General features: G+C 45.4%; 1 protein-coding gene across 4 annotated transcripts in view; it reads right to left on the reverse strand.

Annotated features, from left to right (window-relative positions):
- The window catches only part of P4HA1 (prolyl 4-hydroxylase subunit alpha 1), a 299,327-nt gene that overhangs the window by 147,019 nt on the left and 140,146 nt on the right, over window positions 1-12,162 (reverse strand). For all 4 annotated transcript variants that reach the window (XM_069240397.1, XM_069240396.1, XM_069240399.1 and 1 more), the window contains exon 8: window positions 4,947-5,123. In XM_069240397.1, the coding sequence (XP_069096498.1) occupies window positions 4,947-5,123 (177 nt within the window). The remainder of the gene's footprint in view (window positions 1-4,946; window positions 5,124-12,162) is intronic.

Genomic DNA, 12,162 nt, shown 5'->3' on the forward strand with positions numbered 1-12,162 from the left:
GGAGACACCCCTCCGACTTTAGTTTGTTGATGACTCTCGGAATGAGTGGGATCGGAGGAAAAGCGTAGGCATAAACTCCGGACCATCTCATCGAAAACTCATTCCCCCACAAATCTTTTTGGGGAAGCCAACTTGCGTAGAACTGGCATTTCTTGTTCTCGAGAGTGGCAAATAGGTCTAGGTTCGGTTTGCCCCATAATAGAAAAAGGCTGTTGAGAGTTTTATGGTCTAGCTCCCACTCGTGATAAGGAATCACTGTCCTGCTCAGGGTGTCTGCTAGAAGATTGGTTTGTCTTGGCACATGCTCCGCTTTGAGTGAAATATTGTGCTTGTTGGCCCACGTCCAAATATGCTGTGCTAGCTGCGAGAGTTGTACCTCCTTGCTTGTTTAGATAAAACATGCTGGTTGTGTTGTCTGTCCTGATTAAGACGCTTGAATTTTGTATCTTTGGCAAGAAAGCTTTTAGAGCTAAGTGTATTGCCTTGCGTTCTAGATAATTGATGTGGAGCCGACTCTCTTTCGCATTCCAGATTCCGCTGATTTGCAGGTCCTGGCAGTGTGCACCCCATCCTTCGAGAGAGGCATCCGTTGTTACTATGTAACTTGGTGTTTGAAGAAGAAATGACAGTCCGTTTGACAAATTGGTTAGAGTCGCCCACCACCTCATGGTGTTCTTCATTAGAGGCGTTATGCGAATCTGGTCTTCGAAGGAACCGTTGACCTGGGTCCATTGTATGTCCAATTGCTCTTGCAGGGGTCGCATATGGAGCCTGCAATCTGGGACTAGCGGAATGCATGATGATATAATCCCGAGCAACGATTTGTAGATGCGGACTGAAACAAACTTTTTTCTGGAGAGCCTGTCTGCCAAGGAGGTTAACTTTTGTTTCCTCTCGTGAGATGGGTACGCTTTGTTGCGGACTGTGTCTAGTATTGCTCCCAAGAAACTTAATACCTGTTTGGGGTGGAGCATGAGATTTCTGGTAGTTGACTACAAACCCCAGGCTGTGTAACAATTGAAGGCAATAGGAGATATGACTTGTTACTTGCGACTTTGAGGGTGCCTTTATAAGCCAGTCGTCCAGGTAAGGGAAGACCCGGATACCTGACTGGCGGAGATGTGCTGCTACCGGAGCCAACATTTTTGTGAAGATTCTGGGGGCTTATTTGAGACCGAATGGGAGAACCCGGAATTGGAGGTGCATACTTCCCACTCTGAACCTTAGGAATTTGCGATGGTTGCGATATATGGGGATATGAAAATAAGCATCCTGGAGGTCTAGGGATGCCATCCGATCTCCGGTATTTAACAGACGCAGGACATCCTGCAGTGTTACCATCCTGAACGACTGTTTCTTTAGAAACTTGTTTAGTGCTCTCAAGTCCAGGATGGGGCGCCAGTCTCCTGAGGGTTTCTTTACAAGGAAAAAACAGGAGTAGAATCCTCTGTTCTTTTGAGATAAAGGGACTGGTTCTACTGCTCCTTTTCTCAGCATTACTCTTACTTCCCTGAGGAGTTGGTTCAACCTCGGAGGCGGTGGGCCCGATGGAGGAACAATTGGTGGTGTTTGTGTGAATTCCAGAGTATGACCTCTGGCCACTACATCGAGTACCCATCTGTCCGATGTTATAGCCTTCCACTTGGGGAAATAGGAAGTGATGCGACCTCCGACCCTCGATGTTGGTTGGTGGGGAAGCGTTGAGATGATCGGCGGGTCATTGCTTTCTGCCTGTATCTCTTCCTCGGGCAGCTCCTCTTACTCTAGCTGGATGTTTGTAAGCTGCGGCCGATGGTAATCTATAATGCTGCTGTTGCTGGGGGTACTGATGTCGTGATCCTGTGGCGGAAGACTGATATTGTGATCTGCATTGTTGGTATCCACCTCGAAAGGAGTAATTGCCTCTACCCCTTGCTCCACAAAAAGGTTGTTTTTGATATTGCAGGGTACCTAGGGATTTTGCCGTATCGGTATCAGTCTTGATAGCCTGCAACATGTCGTCGACATGTTTACCAAACAAACTTTCTCCATCAAAAGGCAAGTCAAGAACACGACTCTGGACTTCTGGTCTGAATGAAGTAGCCTTAAGCCATCCTTGCCTGCGCAGGACTGCTGCGCCAGCTAATTGTCTGAAGCCAGTGAGAGAAATGTCTATTGCACTGTATAACCTCCGCGGAGACCCTTTCTCCCTCCTGCAAGACCTTTTTTGCTTCCATCTTGACGTCTTATGGCAGTAAATCTAAAAAGGCAGGCATGTCTGCCCACATCGGACGATCGTACCTTCCCAGGATGGCGAGGGAGTTAGCTGCCTTAACTGTGACTGCAGCAACAGAGGAGAATTTCTTGCCGATATTGTCTAATCTCCTTCCTTCCTTGTCTGGGGGAGACGCTATAGGTGCGGAGGGGTTTTTGTAACGTCGCTGAGCCGCCTGTGATATATCAGAGTCAGGTTTCGGCTGTGAGACTAGACAGGCCGGAGAATCATCTGGGGCCTTGTACTTTTTCTCTAGTCTTGGCATTTGTGAAGGCACTGTTGCCGGGTTTTTCATTGCCTTCAAACCCTCCTGCCATAAGAAATCTACAATGGGTATGGCTCTTACAGATCTCTTTGATGGCTCTTTGAAGTCGTACAAAAAACATTCGGTTTCATGAGAAACAATTACAAGGCCAAAACGTTTTGCCGCTCTCTCTATTAAATTATGGAAACCTCCTATGTCCTCTGGAGGAGAATCTACTGGACCTGCTGGCGGTGGAGATGGTGTGGGGACGAGATAATCATCCCATTCACTAGCCGCCGAATCTCTTAGCTCACCCTCTTCCCTTTCGTCGTCTGACGAGGGGTGAGCTTCCTGAGTTTGGCTAGTTACCGTATACTAGCCTGTGGCGTTTCCGAAAAATTTGTAGTCGGAGTTTGCCGAGGTGTCTGGTAGCTCTCAGGTCTAGGTGGCGTGGACTGAGTTGATGGTGGAAACCTTTTATAGTAGTCATTCAACATATATTGTAGATCTGCTACTAGTGTGCTAGGCATAGCGAGGGGCGATGGTTGTTCTGCCTCTAGATAAGATGTTGAGGCTTTACTAGGCTGGTAATGCTGATCCTCCTCCTCAAACTCTTGGCATTTGACATTGAGTTGGGACGGGCTACTAGCTGCCCCAAACATTCCGTCGTTTTGAGAGTATGCATCATCGTCATCATCATGTAAAAGATGTTGTGGTGGATATGGCAACACTTTACTTGGTGAGGTATGCATTGGCAGAATATTAGACGCCTTGTCCCCCATGTTAATAAGTGAAAGTGGTAAGAATCTGGTGGAGTCGTCCTGATGATATAAGGAATGGTGTGGCGAAGTATCCAGGTAGGTGGATGGCTTATACACGGTTAGTGCTATGGACGATATAATCGTCGACGGATCAGTCATTGACGGCGTCTTCGCTAACGGGTCCTTCGTCGACGGATCCCTTCGTCGACGGGCCCTTTATAGACGGGCCCTTTATAGACGACAGTCGTTTCGCCGACGTATCTTCTGTAGGTGCCGTCGTCGGCAGTGCCTTTTTAAACCTCATTGAGAGGTGCTTCGTAGATGGGAGTGCCCTGGTTGATTGGTGAACCCAGGAGGCCTCCGCTGTCGACGATGTGGTTGCCGACGAAGCTTTCTTAAAAAATGTTGCCGTAATTATCGTCGTCGACGATAGTGGCGACAATGTCATAATTATCGGTGAGACCGGTGTTGTGAACGTCGACGATACTGTAGTCGCTGTTACCGTCGACACAGTCGTCGACAGGGTGGTCGTCGACGGTTGTTTTTTCACCGAAAATACTTTTTCTGGCTCTTTTTGGAGTGACAAGAGAGAGGGATGCCTTTTTTTTAGGTGCTTTTTCGATGCAAAGGCGTAGTAGGTTCTGAATGAACCTTTTTTGGCAAATGTTTCAATGTCTCTGAGTGGGAAACATCCTTTTTCGCCTCAGTAGAGACTTGTTTGGTCTTTTTGGGCACCTTCCGTGGTGGTTCATCAGACCCTCTACTTCTCTCACCTGTTCTTTTCTGAGGGCGAGAAGTCTGTGATGACGCTTCGCTGTCGTCTGAGGAAGGATTTTCTATGGCTTTCTGTTTTTGCAGCCATAAGAGAAGTCTACCCTCACGGTCTGAGTTTTTTTTTTACTAAAGGTGCGACAGATTTTGCAGTCTCTCACCTTGTGGTCTGGATGGAGGCAGTAGATACACTTCTTGTGGGGGTCATCAACATGCAGTCTCTTCTTCCCACAATTGTCACAGTCTCTGAACAGACCCTTCTTTGTCTTTTCAGACATAGTGAAGCTGTGGAGCTAGTTTCCTGAGAGAAAAACAATCTTCAGTCAGAAATAAGGAAAAAACTGAGCAGAGCTCAGGGAGACTCCCTTCACACGACGTGCAGTAGAAAATCTGAGGGAATTCAGCCTCTGTTGGGAGTGTTTGGGAGGGGCTGAATCCGGATTGGTTGATAAGGAAGTTTGGGTCTTTTCACAAAACAAAGTGGATAGACTGTAAAATACCCTGTGAGGCCTACTGGGGCCTACTGGTTTTACTTTTACTGACTTACTGCTTTATGTATTTAAATTTACCGTGAGGCTCCCACCTCGACGACGGGGATGATTCAAGCATGTGAATCTATGAGAGATCCAATACTGGAGAAAACATTTTTGTGGTCAGGATTAGGCCATACACAGCCTATGGGGGTCGGTAGTTCCTCACAATATGTTGGTAAATATTCAAGCAAGTAGGATATTCTCACTAACTAAATGGCTGAGAGCTGTTCAACCATAATTAAAGGTTGTCAATATTTTATCACATCATAATACACAATAAAACTTTATGAAGCAACTGGAACCAGTGAAGCACCTTTAGCTGTGTCATCAACCTTTCTGTGAGAGAACAGAATATAACAATTAACTTGGAACATACTACTCACTCTTGGTTTAGCCAGCTCTTTCACTTTTTTAATTTCTTCGTCAGTGAGAATATCATGGAAGCGAACGATGTGAGGTTTGTCCCACTCCTCTTCCTGCTTAACTGGAGCTAGGATGTACCTGGGATTCCCATTTGCATTAAAATAACTGCAAAAAAGCTTCTTTTCTCTGCGTGGAGTCTGACAAACAAGCAAAGATATTGCGTGGCATGAATGAACAGTTCACAAAAAAAAATTGTTTTGTATGTCCATTTACTTAACTGCACAACAGTAGCTGCAGTTCAACAGACTGAAATTTGTAGCTTAATTCATAACTGAAACACGCAGAAACTAGGCAACACAGTAAAAGCATCACAAAACAGCGAAATCAGTATGTTCAATGGCCACCTTGGTAGAATGAGTTCAGCTTTTGCAGCTCCACAGTGCCTCAATCATAATGGTAGCAGGCCTCTACCATTTGAAATCAAATAGGACTAAACTTATATTCATGGTGCTAAGTTTACTATCATTGACTTGCACTGAAATTACCAAATAGATGCAAGGACTACAGAAATTACCAGGTCCAAAACACCAAGGAAGCCTCAAGTAATGGAATCCAATACAGGAGCTTGCAAATATTGACCTGGTACTTTATTCAATGATTTTTCATTAAGTTTATGGAATGTGAAGAGAGGATGGAATCCCACATAACCCAAACGAAGGTTGTGGTCCTTCAATATTTTGTAAGCACTGCCTTTTTAATCTCCACAGCATTTTAAGACAAATATTTCATATTGCTTTTCTAAACAGTAGGGATATAGGTTGTAAGTTTAGCCTCTTTAAGGATTATTTAACTTACCCTGTAAGCATCTTTTAGTTGCACGTAAAGCTGTAGATTCACATGCTCTGCATAATTCTGACATCTAGTGTTGGGCTCGGTCATTTGCGACTTGTTCTTCTTCAATGTAGCCTTTTGAGTCACGAGGTCTCCATTATTAAAAGTGTTTTTCACACAGTGGGAGCGTGTATGTATGGAGTGGTGATTAGGTTGGAACAGTGGCCAGAAGAGCATTAAGAAAGAAATGTGTAGATGGAAGTTACTTGTATAAACACTGGTTTCCGGGGAGGCAGATGGTCACTTGTGACTCTACAGCACTACATGCAACAAAATGAAAATGTCACTTACCCAGTGTACATCTGTTCGTGGCATTAGTCGCTGCAGATTCACATGTTTCGCACAGTCCGCTGCCTGGTGTTGGGCTCGGAGTATTACAAGTTGTTTTTCTTTGAAGAAGTCTTTTGGGTCACGGGACCGAAGGACTCCTCCCTCTTCGGCTCCATTGCGCATGGGCGTCGACTCCATCTTAGATTGTTTTCCCCGCAGAGGGTGAGGCTGGAGTTGTTTGCTATAAATAGTGCCCATGCAATGGAGTGAATACGTATGTACATAAAAAGTTTATAATAATTATTTACAAATGTTTAAGATTTAAGATCTACTTCTAAACGGCTACAGGCTTCCCGGGGAGGCGGGAGGGCACATGTGAATCTGCAGCGACTAATGCCACGAACAGATGTACACTGGGTAAGTGACATTTTCAGTTCGATGGCATATGTTGCTGCAGATACACATGTTTCGCATAGACTATAAAGCAGTTACCTCCCCTAAAAGCGGTGGTTTAGCCTGTAGGAGTTGAAGTAGTTTGGAATAATGTTCTTAGTACAGCTTGGCCCACTGTAGCTTGTTGTGCATTTAGTACGTCTACACAGTAGTGTTTAGTAAATGTATGAGGCGTAGACCAGGTTGCAGCCTTACATATTTCGCTCATAGGAATGTTTCCTAGAAAGGCCATTGTAGCACCTTTCTTTCTGGTTGAGTGTGCCTTTGGTGTAATAGGCAATTCTCTTTTGGCTTTAAGATAGCATGTTTGAATACATCTGACTATCCATCTAGCAATGCCTTGTTTAGAGATTGGATTTCCTATGTGTGGTTTTTGAAAAGCTATGAACAGTTGTTTTGTTTTCCTGATTAGCTTTGTTCTGTCAATGTAGTACATTAGTGCTCTTTTGATGTCTAATGTATGTAGTGCCCTTTCAGCCACAGAATCTGGTTGTGGGAAGAACACTGGCAATTCTACTGTTTGATTTAAATGGAAAGGTGAGATTACTTTTGGTAGAAATTTTGGATTTGTTCTTAGAACTATTTTATTTTTGTGTATTTGAATAAATGGTTCTTGTATGGTAAATGCCTGTATTTCACTTACTCTTCTGAGGGATGTGATTGCAATGAGAAATGCGACTTTCCAGGTTAGATATTGCATTTCACAGGAATGCATGGGTTCGAAAGGTGGACCCATGAGTCTTGTTAAGACGATGTTAAGGTTCCATGAAGGAACTGGTGGTGTTCTTGGTGGTATAATTCTTTTTAGCCCTTCCATGAATGCTTTAATAACTGGTATTCTAAATAGAGACGATGAATGAGTAGTTTGTAGGTAAGCAGATATTGCTGCGAGGTGTATTTTTATAGATGAAAAAGCGAGATTCGCTTTTTGCAAATGTAGTAAGTATCCCACTATGTCCTTTGTAGAGGCATGCAATGGTTGGATTTGATTGGTATGGCAGTAGCAAAAAAATCTTTTCCACTTAGATGCATAGCAGTGTCTAGTGGAAGCTTTTCTAGCTTGTTTTATGACCTCCATACATTCTTGTGTGAGGTCTAAGTGTCCGAATTCTAGGATTTCAGGAGCCAAATTGCCAGATTCAATGATGCTGGGTTTGGATGCCTGATCTGTTGTTTGTGTTGTGTTAACAGATCTGGTCTGTTGGGTAGTTTGACATGCGGTACTAGTGAAAGGTCTAGTAGAGTTGTATACCAAGGTTGTCTTGCCCATGTGGGTGCTATCAGTATGAGTTTGAGTTGGTTTTGACTCAACTTGTTTACTAGATATGGAAGGAGAGGGAGAGGGGGAAAAGCGTATGCAAACATCCCTGACCAACTCATCCATAGAGCATTGCCTTGTGATTCGCGGTGTGGGTACCTGGATGCGAAGTTTTGTCATTTTGCGTTTTCTTTTGTTGCGAACAAATCTATCTGGGGTGTTCCCCAAATTTGAAAGTACTTTTTCAGAACTTGGGGGTGAATTTCCCATTCGTGGACTTGTTGGTGGTCTCGCGAAAGGTTGTCTGCTAGTTGGTTTTGGATCCCTGGAATAAATTGTGCTATTAGGCGAATGTTGTTGTGAATCGCCCACTGCCATATTTTTTGTGTTAGGAGACACAATTGTGTTGAGTGTGTTCCTCCTTGTTTGTTTAAATAATACATTGTTGTCATGTTGTCTGTTTTGACAAGAATGTATTTGTGTGTTGTTATGGGTTGAAAGGCTTTTAACGCTAGAAATACTGCTAACATTTCTAGGTAATTGATATGAAATTTTGTTTGGTGTACATCCCATTGTCCTTGAATGCTGTGGTGATGGAGGTGTGCTCCCCACCCTGTCATGGAAGCATCTGTTGTTATAACGTATTGAGGCACTGGGTCCTGAAATGTCCGCCCTTTGTTTAAATTGTTGCTGTTCCACCATAGAAGCGAGAGGTATGTTTGGCGGTCAACCAACACCAGATCTTGAAGTTGACCCTGTGACCATTGTGATGCTAGGCACTGTTGTAAGGGTCGCATGTGTAGTCTTGCGTTTGGGACAATGGCTATGCATGATGACATCATGCCTAGAAGTTTTAGCACAAATTTTGCTTGTATCTTTTGGTTTGGAAACATAGCACTTATTACCTTGTGGAATGCTTGCACTCTTTGTGGACTTGGAGTGGCAATTCCTTTTGATGTGTTGATGGTTGCCACTAGATATTGTTGTGTCTGACACGGTTCGAGGTGTGACTTTGTATAGTTGATGGAGAAACCCAGTTTGTGAAGGGTTTGTATGACATATGTGGTGTCGTTTGTGCACTTTTTTACTGTGTTGGTCTTGATTAGCCAATCGTCTAGGTAAGGAAACACATGTATCTGTTGTCTCCTGATATGTGCTGCTACTACTGCTAGACATTTTGTGAATACTCTTGGTGCAGTTGTTATTCCGAAAGGCAACACTTTGAATCGGTAATGTATTCCTTTGAATACGAACCTTAGGTACTTTCTGTGAGAAGGGTGTATTGGTATATGAAAGTACGCATCTTTTAGGTCTAATGTGGTCATGTAATCTTGCTGTTTGAGCAGTGGAATGATGTCTTGTAGTGTGACCATGTGAAAGTGGTCCGATATGATGTAGGTATTTAGTGTCCTGAGATCTAATACTGGTCTTAATGTTTTGTCTTTTTTTGGAATTAGAAAGTACAGGGAGTAAACTCCTGTGTTTTTTTGTTGTACTGGTACTAACTCTATTGCATCTGTAAAGAAATGGCTCCCTGTTGCAGTTACCCCCCACTTTTTGCCTGATACTGATGCTGACTTGACTGAGAAGTGTGCTGGGACCCTGCTAACCAGGCCCCAGCACCAGTGTTCTTTCACCTAAAATGTACCATTGTTTCCACAATTGGCACAACCCTGGCACCTAGGTAAGTCCCTTGTAACTGGTACCCCTGGTACCAAGGGCCCTGATGCCAGGGAAGGTCTCTAAGGGCTGCAGCATGTCTTATGCCACCCTAGGGACCCCTCACTCAGCACAGACACACTGCTTGCCAGCTTGTGTGTGCTGATGGGGAGAAAATGACTAAGTCGACATGGCACTCCCCTCAGGGTGCCATGCCAACCTCCCACTGCCTGTGGCATAGGTAAGTCACCCCTCTAGTAGGCCTTACAGCCCTAAGGCAGGTTGCACTATACCACAGGCGAGGGCATATGTGCATGAGCACTATGCCCCTACAGTGTCTAAGCAAAACCTTAGACATTGTAAGTGCAGGGTAGCCATAAGAGTATATGGGCTGGGAGTCTGTCAAAAACGAACTCCACAGCTCCATAATGGCTACACTGAATACTGGGAAGTTTAGTATCAAACTTCTCAGAATAATAAACCCACACTGATGCCAGTGTTGGATTTATTAAAAAAATGCACACAGAGGGCATCTTAGAGATACCCCCTGTATTTTACCCAATTGTTCAGTGCAGGACTGACTGGTCTGTGCCAGCCTGCTGCTGAGAGACGAGTGTCTGACCTCATGCGGTGAGAGCCTTTGTGCTCTCTGAGGACAGAAACAAAGCCTGCTCTGGGTGGAGGTGCTTCACACCTCCCCCCTGCAGGAACTGTAACACCTAGTAGTGAGCTTCAAAGGCTCAAGCTTCGTGTTACAATGCCCCAGGGCACTCCAGCTAGTGGAGATGCCCGTCTCCTGGACCCAGCCCCCACTTTTGGCGGCAAGTCCAGGAGAGATAATGAGAAAAACAAGGAGGAGTCACTGGCCAGTCAGGACAGCCCCTAAGGTGTCCTGAGCTGAGGTGACTCTGACTTTTAGAAATCCTCCATCTTGCAGATGGAGGATTCCCCCAATAGGATTAGGGATGTGACCCCCTCCCCTTGGGAGGGGGCACAAAGAGGGTGTACTCCCCCTCAGGGCTAGTAGCCATTGGCTACTAACCCCTCAGACCTAAACACGCCCTTAAATTTAGTATTTAAGGGCTCTCCCTGAACCTAGAAACTAGATTCCTGCAACAACAACAAGAAGGACTGCCCAGCTGAAAACCCCTGCAGAGGAAGACCAGAAGACAACAACTGCCTTGGCTCCAGAAACTCACCGGCCTGTCTCCTGCCTTCCAAAGAACTCTGCTCCAGCGACGCCTTCCAAAGGGACCAGCGCCCTCTGAATCCTCTGAGGACTGCCCTGCTTCGAAAAAGACAAGAAACTCCCGAGGACAGCGGACCTGCTCCAAAAAGACTGCAACTTTGTTTCAAGAAGCAGCTTTAAAGAACCCTGCAACTCCCCGCAAGAAGCGTGAGACTTGCAACCCTGCACCCGGCGACCCCGACTCGGCTGGTGGAGAACCAACACCTCAGGGAGGACCCCCGGACTACTCTACGACTGTGAGTACCAAAACCTGTCCCCCCTGAGCCCCCACAGCGCCGCCTGCAGAGGGAATCCCGAGGCTTCCCCTGACCGCGACTCTCTGAAACCTAAGTCCCGACGCCTGGAAAAGACCCTGCACCCGCAGCCCCCAGGACCTGAAGGACCGGACTTTCACTGCAGAAGTGACCCCCAGGAGTCCCTCTCCCTTGCCCAAGTGGAGGTTTCCCCGAGGAAGCCCCCCTTGCCTGCCTGCAGCGCTGAAGAGATCCCTTGATCTCTCATTGACTTCCATTGCGAACCCGACGCTTGTTCCAACACTGCACCCGGCCGCCCCCGCGCCGCTGAGGGTGAAATTTCTGTGTGGGCTTGTGTCCTCCCCGGTGCCCTACAAAACCCCCCTGGTCTGCCCTCCGAAGACGCGGGTACTTACCTGCTGGCAGACCTGAACCGGGGCACCCCCTTCTCTCCATTGAAGCCTATGCGTTTTGGGCACCACTTTGAACTCTGCACCTGACCGGCCCTGAGCTGCTGGTGTGGTAACTTTGGGGTTGCTCTGAACCCCCAACGGTGGGCTACCTTGGACCAAGAACTGAACCCTGTAAGTGTCTTACTTACCTGGTAAAACTGACAAAAACTTACCTCCCCCAGGAACTGTGAAAATTGCACTGTGTCCACTTTTAAAATAGCTATTTGTGAATAACTTGAAAAGTATACATGCAATTGAAATGATTCAAAGTTCCTAATGTACTTACCTGCAATACCTTTCAAACAAGATATTACATGTTAAATTTGAACCTGTGGTTCTTAAAATAAACTAAGAAAAGATATTTTTCTATACAAAACCTATTGGCTGGATTTGTCTCTGAGTGTGTGTACCTCATTTATTATCTATGTGTATGTACAACAAATGCTTAACACTACTCCTTGGATAAGCCTACTGCTCGACCACACTACCACAAAATAGAGCATTAGTATTATCTCTTTTTACCATTATTTTACCTCTAAGGGGAACCCTTGGACTCTGTGCATGCTATTCCTTACTTTGAAATACCACATACAGAGCCAACTTCCTACATTGGTGGATCAGCGGTGGGGTACAAGACTTTGCATTTGCTGGACTACTCAGCCAATACCTGATCACACGACAAATTCCAAAATTGTCATTAGAAATTGATTTTTGCAATTTGAAAAGTTTTCTAAATTCTTAAAAGTCCTGCTAGGGCCTTGTGTTAGTCCC

The sequence above is a fragment of the Pleurodeles waltl genome, chromosome 6 (assembly GCF_031143425.1).
Source record: "Pleurodeles waltl isolate 20211129_DDA chromosome 6, aPleWal1.hap1.20221129, whole genome shotgun sequence".
NCBI classification, from domain to species: domain Eukaryota; kingdom Metazoa; phylum Chordata; class Amphibia; order Caudata; family Salamandridae; genus Pleurodeles; species Pleurodeles waltl.